Source organism: Cheilinus undulatus, linkage group 23, assembly GCF_018320785.1.
Source record: "Cheilinus undulatus linkage group 23, ASM1832078v1, whole genome shotgun sequence".
In the NCBI taxonomy this organism is placed as follows: domain Eukaryota; kingdom Metazoa; phylum Chordata; class Actinopteri; order Labriformes; family Labridae; genus Cheilinus; species Cheilinus undulatus.
The window spans coordinates 15,257,745-15,272,272 of NC_054887.1; the positions used below are offsets into that span (position 1 = coordinate 15,257,745).

Genomic DNA, 14,528 nt, shown 5'->3' on the forward strand with positions numbered 1-14,528 from the left:
GCTCCAGAGTGCCGGCGACAGGCGGCATTAAAGTGGAGCTCAGAGGGATAATAAGGGGCTCTGGGACCACTCTGCTGCTGTCGCTCCCCGTCCAAACATTAGTATTACAAAGGCACTACATCACCTAAACAACATGGAGGGTCTACAAGAGGGCTTCCCACAAATGCTCACGCTGTGGCTCCTGAAATAGATGCAGATTAGACCACAGACCCGCATTTGATGAGGATTTACGCCTGGGAATCCCCCATATGGGAAGCTTCCTGCTGTCGGGTTGGTTTATTCAAGAACTGCTTGAGAGAGGCGACAATTAGGAGAGCAAATTATACAAAATACCTCCAGAAACTATAGATTGAATATTGTGATTCTGCTCTGGATGCCTCAGTTTAGATTTATGTACTGTAGCTATTGTAATGGGGGCATTTTGGAGCTTAATTTCTTATTTCTTATTCCACTCCTTTGGAAGGTTTACCACTGTTCCCAATCTTCCCCATTTGTAGATAATGGCTGTGGCCCTGGTTTGCTGAAGAGTCAAGAGTCAAGAGTCATTGGTTTGATGATCTGAAACATTAAAGCATGATCAATATGCAAAAAAATCAGGAATCAGAAAGGGGGCAAATACAGCACTGTATGTTGTATTCTATGTCTGTTGTTAGCTAAGGCTCATTGTTTAAATGCTCACTAACAAACTCTTCTTTCAGTCTCTAAACATTTAATCTTATCCTTAATCTCAGTGGCATCAATTCAGTCAAATAAAGGAACAAAATAGAGCAGAATAAGATCTTTAAAAGTGCAAAGTTTTACCAATAAAAAAAGCTGTAAGCTGCATGGAAAATTAGGAAGGTAGACGAAGTGTTGACAGCCATAATAAGAGAGATTAAACCACTATTTTTCCACCAAATGGCAGATTTAAAGAGATAAAGAAAAGATTAGTTTTATCTTTTCAAACTGGGATCAAAATGACAAAAACAGCTCAATCATCCATCACAGAGAAGACAGGAGTGTGATTGTGAGTTTGTCTTTTCAAAGATGTTCTTAGGACTGTTTGACACAATTTAGCTTCTGCCTGGTCATAAAATGACAGCTGTCTGAGGAATTTGGCTTGTTTTTAAACTTTTCCTAGCTTTAATTTCTAGGATTTAATTCCTTTTAAGTGAACTTCCCTGCAGGTTGTATGTCTATCGAAACTCACCGTTCAGCAGAGAGCAACTGATGAAACAAATGGTTTCCTTTAAGAAAATCAAATCAGCAGACAAGGACCAGCATGGACACATCACCCAGGGACTCCATGCGTACGTACCAGCCGAGGGGCCACATAATCAAGAAGAAGGACCACACAGCCTCACAGCAACCTGTTTGCCAAAGGTTTCTGGGACTCACTGTGTTAAGTGATCCACAAGCACTTGTTCGCCCAATCCCAAATCCAAACCTATGCCTGCAATGAGGAAACCCTGAGCGAGGATGGGCACTCAGCACACACCAGAGGCTCTGCATTCACCGCCTCCTTGAGCTCCTGGGTCACCACCGCCCCAGGGTTCTCTGGTTTGCAGCACCCACAGACCCTGTCAGCCACGGGCATTGGAACTGCTTCTCTGCCTCGCCCCATCCAGGGCTTCCCTGCCACCGTACAGCAGTCTGGCTTTTGTTGCTATAACCCCCTCCACTCTTCTTGGAAGGCTTTCCACAAGATTTTGGAGTGTTTCCGTGGGAATTTATGCCCAATCATTCTGTAGAGCATGTATCGTAGAGCATTCATCTCTGTTCCAGTTCATCCCAAAGGTGCTCAGTGGGATTGAGGTCCGGGCTCTGTGTGGACCAGTCAGGTTCTTCCACAATGCACTGATCAAACCATGTCTTTATAGCCCCTGATTTGTGCACAGGGGCAAAGTCATGATAGAATAGAAAAGGGCCTTCCCCAAATTGCTGCCATACAGTTGGAAGCATAGCATTGTCAAAAATGTCTTGAAGCATTAAGACAGGGGGTCTAGCCCAAACCTTGAAAAACAGCCTCATCGATATCCCTCCTCCACCAAACATCACAGATGGCATGAAGTAGTCAGGCAGGTCACATTCTCCCGGCATCTGCCAAACCCAGACTTACTCAACTGACTATCAAATAAAGAAGCATAATTCGTCACTCGATAGAACATGTTTCCATTTTAGTCCAGTGTCAGCATGCTTTACACCACTCCATCTGAGGCGTGGCATTAGGCTTGGTGATGTGAGACCTACATGAAGTTGTCAGCCATAGAAACCCATCCTATAAGGCTCCCACCTCAGTTTTTGTGCTTACAATAACGCGTTTGGAAGTTCAGAACTCTTCAGCTTCGGAACCAGCAGAGTTTTGTCGACTATTACACTTTGTAGCTCAGTTGCTGCTGTTCCTAAACTCTTCCATTTTCTAATAATATCATTGACAGTTGACTGTGGAATATCCTGAAATGTCAGAAACTGTCTTATTGCAAAGGAAGCAATACTCTTTAGGTCACTGAGCTCTTCAGAACGACCCATGTTGTATCACAAATGTTTGCAAATGGAGACTGCATAGCTAAGGACTTGATTTTATACACCTGTGGATATGGGTCTGATTGAAACACCTGCATTTAAAAATTAACAGGTGTGGACAGATACTTTTGTCCATATAGTATATTTTATGATCAGTTGTTTTTAATAAATATTTAACAATTTCTTCTCATATTTGAATTATGAACCTACAAAGTGGGCCCAAACCTCAGAGAGGAGGAGATAAAGACAGACGGAGTTCATAAAGAGTTAAGAAACATCCTTCACTCCACCCTTGGATGCCTTCAGAAACAGTGTGTGTTTTAGTGTGTGTGTTTTAGTGTGTGTTCTAGGGAGATGCAGTGATCTTAATTGAATATTGATAAGTGAGGCGAGCACATGGGCTAAACAGCTGTGACTGGTACTTCATCATATGTGTGTGAGCATCACTCATTATCAGGCCCAGCTGCTGCTCCTCCACCAGTCATCAGACAGTGACCACTCACGCACACGCTCAAACACGCTCGCTCTTATTACAGTAATTGACAAACAGTTCTGACAGAGATCAGAGTCCCTAAAAGCGTGCTCGCTGCAGAGAGGGATTCCCCGGAGATGTCTCTCCGTAAACACCGCTCGATTTTTCTGATTTATTCATCACCGCTAAACAAACAAACACTCTTTTTGTCCCTCAAAGGGTTCCCTACCTGGGCACGCCAACATCTACATCCTGTTGCCATGACAACAGCATCTTGGACGTCAGATACAAAGTGTTTAAAAAGATGGAGGAAGGAGGAATTGTATGGCGAGGATTAACAATTGCATCATATGTTCCTTACATGATGAACGTCCACCTGAGAAAGAGCCATGAACGAAGAGCAGCTTCAAAATAAGATGAGAAAATACAAAACAAGAATTATTGGCTGGAAAACGGAGATTGGCCCTTGTGCTCAGAAAGTAAACTTGGTGTAGCTCTCGATGACAGTGCCTATTTTGATGTTGTAAAGCAGAGTCTAAATCAAGTGGGAATATGTGATTTAGGAAGCCCAGGGCAGAACAAGAGCTTGGATTTAGTGGCATGAATAAGTGTTCTATGTCTTGTCAATTGGTGCAAGTAGACTCACAATTAGTGAAATGAGGCTCACCTGAGGGTGTCTCAAGTGACTGTAGGATAAAAACACCTGTGTTTGGAAGGTCCAGTCACTGGTTTATCGGTATTCATGGCTACCATCACACCATGAAGACAAAGGAACACTCCAAGCAACTCAGAAAGGGTTTTAGGGGTCATTTGCTCTTTGAGGTGCAGTAAGCTAAAATATGTTCAGTTAAAGTTGTAATGCCTTTTTTTAAGTCAAAGGTCTAAAATTTTGTGAGCTGAATTCCTGTATTAATGGTTTGTGTTTCTATCACATCTTTTAGCGCCCTTACATACTTTTTTTATTATAGCACCATGTAGAATAGATGCTTTACAGATAAATGTAGGTGTTTTGAAAAATGCGACCAAAAAAAGTTAATGTGGTAAACAAAGATGTGTTTTAAAAAGACTGCTGTGAGTGTTGATGGGATATTTCCGTCTGAAAAGGTTGATTTGTTTCTCAGCGTGGGATACTCTGACACGCAGCTGTCAGGTTTCGTCGCCCCGGCATGCTTCACTTTATTTTTCCTCGACGTCGCTCTCTTTGGACAAATCTGCTCGCTTTGTAAGACAAGAGAGGAGAAAAATCTTATGAGCGGAGAGAAAGGAGTGATGAAGAGAGAGGAAGTCACGGATGGACTGCAGATAAACGTGACGACAGAAAGATGTGGGCTGTGAAGGATGTTTTTCTGATGTTTGTCTGTCATGAAGACGAGGACGGGCCTGTTTCGCCCTCAGGCGTTCTTTCATCCACGGTGAGGATTTAAAAAGGTTCGACAACATCCACATCTCGCTTTAATATGTGGAACACAAGCAGCACAAATCCAGAGTGGATTCTGTCATGCTTCCTACGTAGAGCCGCAGTCCTGCCAGAGACGGTCCCACAAACACGTGAATCACAAGCACAGACACTGGGAGGGAGTCCTGTGAGTCACGGCAGCGTTTTAGAAGATTTCACTTATTTTCTGAGTGTTTTCTGTCTTTAGAGCGCCGACTTTGGAGATTAATGCATTCTTTAATGGATATGGAGAAAAAAATGTGTGTAAAACCTTTAAATAGGTTTTTCACACGAGCACTCCTGAAAGACTTTGTTCAATCCTTGTACAAATTTTTATCCTATGACACATTTTCTACTGCCACCACCCCTGATCACAAGTTCAACCATAATCTGTCCTTCATCCCACATAAATTCATTCCTTCAGCCCTAATCCCATGATCCTTTTCACTCATCTTTTTGTTCAAACTTCACCTGTCTTCAATATGTGGGAGATGATAGGAAAATTAAAGGAAAAGTCAGGGTAAAAAAATGTGCACACATGCAGCTTGTCCCGAATGATTTACAAATTTTTCAAGCCTGTTGTGCATGTGTGAAAACATCGACACTAACATCTGTTTTATTAATTTCAAGAAAGATGTGGCGCTGTTTTCATGGAACCAAGCAGTTTAATGGGGAGGGTCGAGATGCAGACTGCAGACATTTTGTTTTGTTTTTGCGAACATTACAGACAAAGTAACATTACATAAAAAAACAGAAAAAAGGTCCAATGTCTAACCCAAAATTAGATTATAGACCTGTTTTAGAAGCACTTACAAAAGCAGGGGATGCTTTAACATCATTAGCTTTAGCTAGAACTAACAAAGTCTCACTAACTAGCCAATGTAGCTATAATAGTTTTAAGTAAAGAAGCTAAAGAGAGCCACCATTTGTGAAAATACTTTTAAAACAGGTCTAGTTTACCAAATGTAGCATAATCTAATGTAGCTAAGGCAGCTTTGTTTGTAGCTTTAGCTTAGTTAGTTATGAAACTACTTAACCAATGTAGCTTGCGTAGCTTTGTTAGCTTTACATTGTAAAAAATAATCAGCTTGATTAATGCTTGAATGAACAAATTATGATTTATTGGGTGCACTTTGATTACTTAACTACTTGACACAACACACACAACACGTTTCTTAAACTATGTAAGACACAGTGCTTAACAAATTTATTAGACCACCTGTCATATTTGTCTCCAGCATCATGAAGTGCTTTAATGCGGACTCTTTCATTTTCAGTGAGTTCTCCACGTTTTACCATTTTGAACAGGAATGAGGGATTTCAAACTGAATTTACCCAAATTTGAGCCGGCTCACTGGGCTTCTCTGAGAAGTCAGAAATGAATCAAGCATAACATCCAACCACTAAAACTCATTTTTTTCTGTTCAGGAATGCTGTAAATAACTATAATTTGACATATTAATCAAGAAATATTAATGTGCTTTACTATTTTTTCAGTTTTTTGTAAATCAGTACATTTGAAAATTCATGGATAAGAATAATAATTATATTTTAGCATTAAAAATATCATTTGGGTTAAAGAGCTTTTACATATTGGAGTATTAACCATTGCAGAAACATAAAAAATGGTTTTGGTAATTACCAATGCTGTTAATTTAGGGCAGCTGTGGCATAAACCTTGCTTTGGTTAGGGTTAGGGTGGTCTAAATATATATACACACATACAACCTGTTTTTTCAGTATAGAATAAGCTACATTAGTCTTTAATAAATGTTTTGTAATTGGGTTTGGCAGGGTGTTTCCTGTTTCCTCAACCTTTACTCATCCTAAACCAGAAGTTTAATCAAATTTATTTAAAAAGTTTTAGCGTGTATTTACGGTATTAGAATATAGACCCTAAAAGCTAAGGCTAACAAAGCTTTGCTTGCTATGTAGTTAACATTAGTTTTAAGATGTGCTTGAATGTAGCTACGATAGCTTTAGCTAAAGCTAACAAAGATTAAAGCAAGCCAACATTTACATAACTACTTCTAAAAACAGGTCCAGCTTAAGCAAATCTAAATAGTTTAATAGTTGGCTCAACTATTTTAGTTGCGCCAACTGATATATAATTTTTGAGTGTAGATTTTTTGCCAACTCAATTTTTTTTAGCTATGAGTTTGTTATGCAATTTGCTGGGCCCCTTAACTCAAAAAAGCTGTAAAACTTGTCACTTAACTATTTTATATTGTGTGGTCGCTTTTTTACAATACAGATTTAGCTACATTAGCGACATACCTTACATGCATGCATGTAGAGGCTCCAGTAATGATGAATGATCTGCCTGAAGAGCTGAGCCTGTAATGTCTTTTTAAGACATACTTTTATTAGTGAACCCTATGGATTTACTTGGATTTTATATTTTACTCAATTTTTAGGAGTTAAAAATCCTCCAAAAGTTATCTTTTTTCTTTTCAATGTTTACTTTGTAGTTTTTGCCTTTTGTTTGTAATTTCATTTCCTTCTTTTTAAATTTTTTGTTCTTCGAAGGTGTTGTTTAACTTTATATTCAGACAAATGCTTGTAGATGATTGTACAAAAACACTTAAGCTTTTATTGAAACAGTTTACCTTAGCTTGTGGTTAATCTAAGGCCTGAAATAAGAAGTTGCTCTGGCTCTAAGATGTAGTAGATTCACTACATCATTTCTTTGAGATTGGAGTAGTGTTGCAAAAGCAGCTTGCTGCTCAAATATACTGTACATTAATACTTATCCAATTCATCTATAGAACCTTTGATAAACAAAACCTCAAGAAAAACCTCAGGAAAGCCCAGCATTTACTAACTTATCAATTTCATCTCAGGTAGAAGCTTTTAAAGATCAACAAGTCAAAACTGGAGGTGAGAGAAGGTAAAGAAAGAGTACACACCTTTTCTTTTAGATGCTCCTGTATCTCACTCAGAGACATGGGGGAGTTCAGCGAAAAACACCTGAAACACACAGACAAACACACAGTTAAATCATCTGCAGATTCAAACTCAGCGTTGTGTTTAAACGTCTGCTGGGTGTGATGATAGAGGGTAGAGGAGTGTGTACCTAACGCTGCAACGGCTGCTGGAGGCTCCGCAGGCCGCTGGAGCTCGACTGTAACGCTGCAGAAACTGGAGGTAGTCAACTGTCTCACCGCTGCTTTCACACACCTGTAGCAAACACACAAAACAATGACGACTACAACAGTGACAGGAAAGATCAAACTGAGGGTCAGAAAGGGCCCTCCACGGCAAGAGAAAAAGGCTATGGTGTTAACAACATGCAGCAGCTCAGAAACATTACACAGTGCTTGACTAGGGTTTTTTTTAATACCTTTCATTCTCCATGACAGCGACAGCGGTCCCTGTAGGTCCATGCTACTATAATTCTTACAAACATGAAATCGCAAGAAGGCTTTGAGGGAGTTTTTTCACACCTTGCATTGTATCTTTAAGGATATAGCTCAAAAACCAAGGCATTGGGCTCTTTTGCATCTGTTGCTTGTGACTGCAATATTTCAAGAACCAGAGTTTCTGTTAGCTGGCATTTACCTGTCTTTGGTTGGCTTCACAGGATGAAGTCTGGCAGATAAGAATATTAACTTCCAAAATGTTCAGCTGAAAAATATGCCAATTACCAAATACCTGGTTGTGATACGTATCTACATAAGACAGCACATGGCTTATTTGGGTGGTGAATATTCATGTCATCAACCTGGATGGCGCCAAACAAAGCCTATCTCAGAGGAACTTAAGAGCAACTCAAAACTATGCAGGGAAAGAAACCGAAACAAAGGATACTGCAGTTAGCTGAGCAGCATAAATACAGATGCAGGACAGGCCTGGGCTGAGCAGAGGTGTAGTGGACTCTGATGAGTGGGTGAATCTACCTATTATCAATTCTTAGATGTAGTGGAACTGTATTCAACACAGAATCATGTTTCAGGAAGGCGTGGATTGTTAGGGCCGCCATGAGTGCACAATCTCACTTCTTTGTATCTGGATGCTCATGCTTGGGGCGTCCTGGCTAATCAGCGGCAGCAGCGTGGGAAGAGCCCCTGACTGTACTAAAATATACACAGTGGACGCTTTTGTATTTCTTCGGGACAACTCTAAATAAACCACGATGATTTTACTGTTTTAGCGGAGGTTACAGTTGAGATCATCAGTGAGACGACTAAAATTGGAAAATTGACGGTAAGACTCAATTTTTTATTTGTAATGCACAGTTTTAACGTGATTTAAAGTTCACAGAGCTTTTGTTAGTTAGGACTATTTGATGGTGTTTTCAGTGGAGGATGTTATTTGACTTTTGTAAGCTGTGAAGTTATGCTAGCAGCTAATGTGCTAATGGGCTAACAGAGATAATGGTGCTAATGTGAAGCAAAGTGCTGCTGTATTTATCAGTTAAACATAGGCTTATAGTGCAACTAAATGTACTGACATTGCATTTGTTTAGACAGCTTTTTCAAAGAGAAATAAAAGAATTTATTAACGGAGTCACTTCCAAGGTCCTGTCATGAGTATTATGTGTAGACAGGCAGGCTGTAATAATGCGGCGTGGTTTTTTACTGTCTCTATTGTCTGTCTCCGTTTTAGTGCAGACTTGAAGCTGCATCGCAGTGTTTCTGTTTGTATATGTTTTATGCTGTTAAATGCAGGCTTTGCCACATATGTTTATCTAAATGGGCAGAATTCATATAGTTGTTTTAAATGGACAAAGTTCTTTGAGGACTGCCAGTCGTTTTGGCTGGAGACAAAATAGTTTAGCAGAAACTCTGTCAAGAACACTTTGAGAGTTTTTTCAGACTTTTCCTAGATATGCATTTTGACTCTAGGATACAATGAATATTTTGAAGGACATATGCCAAGGTCCTTGGGTCAAAAGTCTCTAATGAGGGAGGTAAAGGGTAAAAGCTTCCTGGGGCCCTAAGTGATGGGTGGCCCAAAGAGGCTGCATGGTCCAAACTTATGCATTACTAAGAGCACTTTCTTTCTGCTCCTTTAAATCAAGATTGTAAATTCTGTGTTCTTGTTTTTTGATGTTTCGGTCTGGCATCAGGTGTGTAAATCAGTAATTTTCAGGATGAGGCTGGTCAAGGGAATAAGCTAGGTGCTCTGTTTACCTGGGGAATCCACATGCCTGCATTATCTCTGACCTTGTGCTGATTCTTCACTCAAACACGCTCAAACAAACACATTTAAGAGCTGGCGTCTTCCCAAACACACAATCAGAGATCTAGTTTCCAAAAACACCCCCACACACGTGTGCCGTACCTATTTTAGTGGCTCATAATCAAAGTAGAGTCCCTGCTGCCCTGCCCTACATCCTTCCATGGTGTAATCCAGTGCAGCCGGCCCCAGCGGAGCTCCTGGTGTTCAGTCTTATTATAGACACCACCCGTCCAATTATCACCGCTATCAGCAGCAGAGGAGCGTAACACACCGTAACACCTGGGGGGGGGGTCTTTGTGCTCCACATACCTGTGACAGTGATGTGACACCTGCAGGTCAATGAGAGGCTGAAGGTGAAGCAAAGGTCAGGATATGATGGTTTAGGACCAAAAACCAACCTTAAATACAACTCAGGCTCCATTTTTAAATTGCTTTAACTTTCCTTTAAATTAGTTTACAAGGCTGTGTTGTTAAAGTATTAAAATAGACAAGAAGTTATCTGCTTATCAGTGTTGTTAGAGGAACATTTCATCTATCCATCTTCCTTCATTTATCCAGGGCTGAGTCTTGTTGGCAGCAGGCTGAACAAGTCAACTCCACATTCCTCTCCCCAGCCGCATTTTCCAACTATATTGGATATGTGGTCCCTTCAGTTCTGGGCCTATCCCAAGGATTCCTCCCAGTTGAGTGTGCCTGGAAGACCTCCAAAGGAAGGTGGCCAGAAGGCATCAAGCAGCTGATTCTGCACCAATAAATATGAAGATAAAAAAACTTCTACTGCAGAAGCAGCAGTTAGGGTGGGCAGTTTTGAGTACATTTGACCCTAAAGCTCTGTTCATTTCATCAGCATACTTGAGCACCATGCCTGTCCACTTCAAGAGGTGGCCTCAGGCATGATTTTTGTGAACTAAAGCACGCTATGCCAGAGTTTTGTAGCAACCATGCCCAAGTACTGGGTCATTGTCAGTGAGTCTTAAAGGCAGTTCTAAATATCTAATATCGCTTCAAAACTGTTGTGTAGCGCTGATAGTCATGTGGTTGTGTCTGTGCGCTTCTCTTTCTCTATCTCTAACTTCTGGCTCTATCCACTGTCCCATCATTGAAGCATAAATTAGAAATAAATAAATAAATGTAGTGCAGCACACCCATGGCGTCCTTCAAGCTGCACAATAGAGGGAGGGAGGGGATCGCCACCATTGTGCTCTAAGGTTTAAAAAAAAAGAAGCCAAAGCTCTCTTTTTGATGCCAGATAAACATGATAAAGTGCCTTTTAGGGTGCCTTTAAATTTGAGAAAGTTATATCCTTGGTGCCTAAAAATATACTGAATTTACCGAGGTGCCCTCTGAACAGACAAAAAGTGTAGTCTGTATAGGCAAACTTTGACTGAGTGCCCTCATAACAGACAACGTTTGATAAAGTACACTCTAAATAGACAAATGTTGACAAAGCGCCATCTTAAGTGCCTCTTAATGGACATAATTTGGAAAAGTTCTCTCCTTGGTGCCTCTTTGATCCCTATAAGTGGGCAAAATTTGTCAGTCTGACCTCTGAGTTGCACCCTCAAAGGACAAAATTTGGCATAGGGCCCTCTTCTGTTGCCTGTAAAAATAAAACTGATTTCTGGTGGTTGGACATGGACAGAATTTGACAAAGTGTCCCCATTTGGTGTCTCCAAGTGGTCCAAATTGACAAAAGGCCCTCTGTTGTGCTTGGTATGTGGCCAAATTTGGCAAATTGCTCTCTTTGGCAGCCTGTGTGAGAAAAAAAAATTACATACTGTCCTTTTTAATAGTTGGATATGGACAAAATTTGACAAAGCAACATCTAAACAGACAAAAATTGATACAGTTCCTTCTTCAGTGCCCTCTAAGTGGACACAATTTGGCAAAGTGCCCTCTTACGGGCCCTTTAAAAGGACACAATTTTGCATAGGGCAGTTTATGTAAAGAAATTTTGACAAAGTGTCCTCTTAGGGACCCACTTAGTGGACAAAATCAACAAATGGCCTTCTCTGGTAACATATGAAAAGAAAAAAATTGACATAGTGCCCTCTTTGGTGGTCGGAAATGGACAAAACTTGAAAAAGACAAAATTTAAAAGAGAACCTTGAAGTGCCCTTTTAGTGGTCCAAACTTGACAAACTGCCCTTTCAGCTGCCCTTTAAAAGGACATATTTGGCAAAGTGCAGTCTACAGAAACAAACTTTGACAAAATGCCCTATTTGCTGCCAGGTAAGTGGACAAAATCTGACAGAAAGCCTTGTGCAGTGCCCTCTGAGTGGACCGAATTGACATAAGGCCCTCTTTGGTGGCCTGTAAGAGGAAAAAAATTGACACAGTGCCCCTTGTGCTAGTCAGAAATGGACACAGTTTGACAAAGCACCCACTAAATAGACAATATTTGATAAAGTACCTTCTTTAGTGCCCTCTACCTGGACAAAGTTTGATAAAGTGACCTCTTCAGTGCTCTCTAAAAGGATGATATATGACAAAGTGCAGTCTATAGAAACAAACTATGACAAAATGTCCTCTTTGCCGCAGGTAAGTGGACAAAATCTGACAGAATGCCCTGTTCAGTGCCCTCAAATAGACAAAATTTAATAAAGCTGCCTCTAGATTCAAGAAAAAGTAAGTGTTGTTCCTAAAATCCAAAATCAGGCCTGGTGTTTGAGTACAAGGCCAGAATCAATCTGAACTCATGTAGTCTGATCAGACCGTTATCGTAAAGTGTTACCTTAAATTAATAATAATACGTGTTCTTTTAAACATGTCATGGATGAGCCTAGAAAGATAAATAAATAAGAGAAGAAGAAGAAGACGGGGGTGGGTGGCACCTCGCTCCCTCAAGCACAAAGCAACTTCCACATCAAAATGTCAGCAGAACAACAGCTGCTCCTCCATGATCGTCTTTTAAAGTAAACTTTCCTCAAGTCTCCACTGTCACTGTCTTTAATGAATGAGGCGGTGAGTGGGAGTGGGAGGAGGGAAGCGTGGGGTTGTGTATTTGGGGGGGGGTGAAGACACAAAGTGCTGATATTACGGGTGGAAATCTGTGTGGGAAAGACAGGCAGTCAAACTGTCAGGCGTGAGCGCTGAGACGGAACAAAGAGGAACAGCGGAGACGATTACAGAGACGAGTGACAGAGGAAGATGAAGAGGAGAGGGGGGAATTACTGCACCGTGCACGGACCCTGAACACAACACAGACACGTGCACGCTCGACTGATCAGTGCCAGGAAGGAGAAGCGTCCAGAAACAAGGCCTCATGGACCCGAGTGATGGCCTTTACATCCTGATGCTGCTGTTCATGAACGCATTTGTTCATTTCTGCAGCCTGCTGAGGATTCAGGAGATAAAACAGAGCAGAGAAGAAGAGCATGAGCTGGATCAGAGGGAAAACCTGATCCCAGCCAACGCAACAGAGGTGCAAACAAATAACGTCTGCTTTAACAGCTGCCACGTTCACTCCTCCTCTGACCGAGCTGCATGGCCACAGAGCTTCATTTGTCAATGTCAGCAGCATGGAGGAGATAAAAGAAGGCGTCTACTGCCATCTACTGGATAAAACCTCACAAAACTACAGAAATACAGAGGAAAGTGAAGCCATGTGGTGGACCAAAGATCAAGTCTTGATGTTTAGCCTAATGGAAACAAATAGTACAGATGTAGACATTTTAAATTGTCATCACAATACCAGAATGATAATCTTTTGTGATTTTAGTAAAACTGAAACCATACTGGAACCTGTTTGATACTACAGCAACAAAAACAGAGGTCTTCGACACCCAATATTGGGCAATTTTTCTATTTAATTATCAGTGTTGCCCTCAGACCCCTACAGATGTCTGACTGGTACAATGAAACATTTGAAACACTTCCCTTTATTGTGGTTCTCAATAACTTACTTAAATTAAGCTTAGTGTTAGATAATGCAGGACAGGGCAGTCATATGCCCAGCTGTGATCAGCTGATGGCTAGCTGATCTCATATATCACCCCCCAGCTACTCCTCACTAATCCCTGCTTGCATGTTCCATGCTGCTGCTGGCAAAGTTTAACCTCCTCCACCCCAGCCTCCTCCTTTATAGCATAAAAGGACCTTCTCATTCCTGCTACTATGGATTAGCTGCTTTTGAACTAGTTTTATTTTTATGTCCCTTTAGTTAACCGATATTGATCCAGTCTGATATCCTTGTTGAAATCAACATTAAATCCTTAAGACCCTGCATGTGCATATGAGGACTTACATTTTAGCTTTCTTTCAACATAGTAATAAATTCTGCTACCGAAAGTTTTGAAATAATTATCCAGAATAACAACCAAAGCCTAAATAATCTGCTTGAAATTTTTTCAGGAATTTTCATGGAAGTTTTAGTGACTTTGTTTGGATATTTGGGGGAATTTGATTTAATTTCCATGGGAACTTTGAGGATATATTTGTGTATTTTGGAGAGTGACATTGGAGGTTTTGTAGAAATTCACTTTGGATTTTTTTTTTCTTTGCATTTTCATGGGAATTTGGGAATTTTGTTTAGATGTGTGGAGGTATTTCAAATTCTCTTGCATTTTTATGTAAATTATTTGTAATTTAGGGAATTTATTTGAATTTTTGGGTTAATTTGCTTTAACATTTTCAAACATTTTAAAGTAAAATCTGCATGTATGTCTGTTATTTTTGCTTTTATATCTGTTTTTTATTATTTTTGAGGATTTCATTTTTTCTGCATTTTCCTGGAAATTTGGGAAATTTGTTTGGATATTTGGAGGATTTTATTTGAAATTTTTTAGGGTTTTTTGTAAATTATTTGTAATTTGGATGTTTTTTTTTTAATTATTTGGGGGGAGTTTGCTTTTAAGTTTTTGGTATTTTCCTAAAAGTTTTGGGAAATTATTTGTAAACTTTTGGAAATTTGATTAGGAATTAGATGAGGGGTTG

At 40.3% G+C, this 14,528-nt stretch overlaps 1 protein-coding gene across 1 annotated transcript in view; it reads right to left on the reverse strand.

The window, feature by feature from the left end:
* efcab6 (EF-hand calcium binding domain 6) overlaps positions 1–14,528 on the reverse strand; it is a 55,842-nt gene that overhangs the window by 40,370 nt on the left and 944 nt on the right. The window contains exons 3-4 of the mRNA XM_041781347.1: positions 7,486–7,589; positions 7,319–7,379 (exon numbers count right to left, since the gene is read on the reverse strand). Of these exons, the coding sequence (XP_041637281.1) occupies positions 7,319–7,379; positions 7,486–7,589 (165 nt within the window). The remainder of the gene's footprint in view (positions 1–7,318; positions 7,380–7,485; positions 7,590–14,528) is intronic.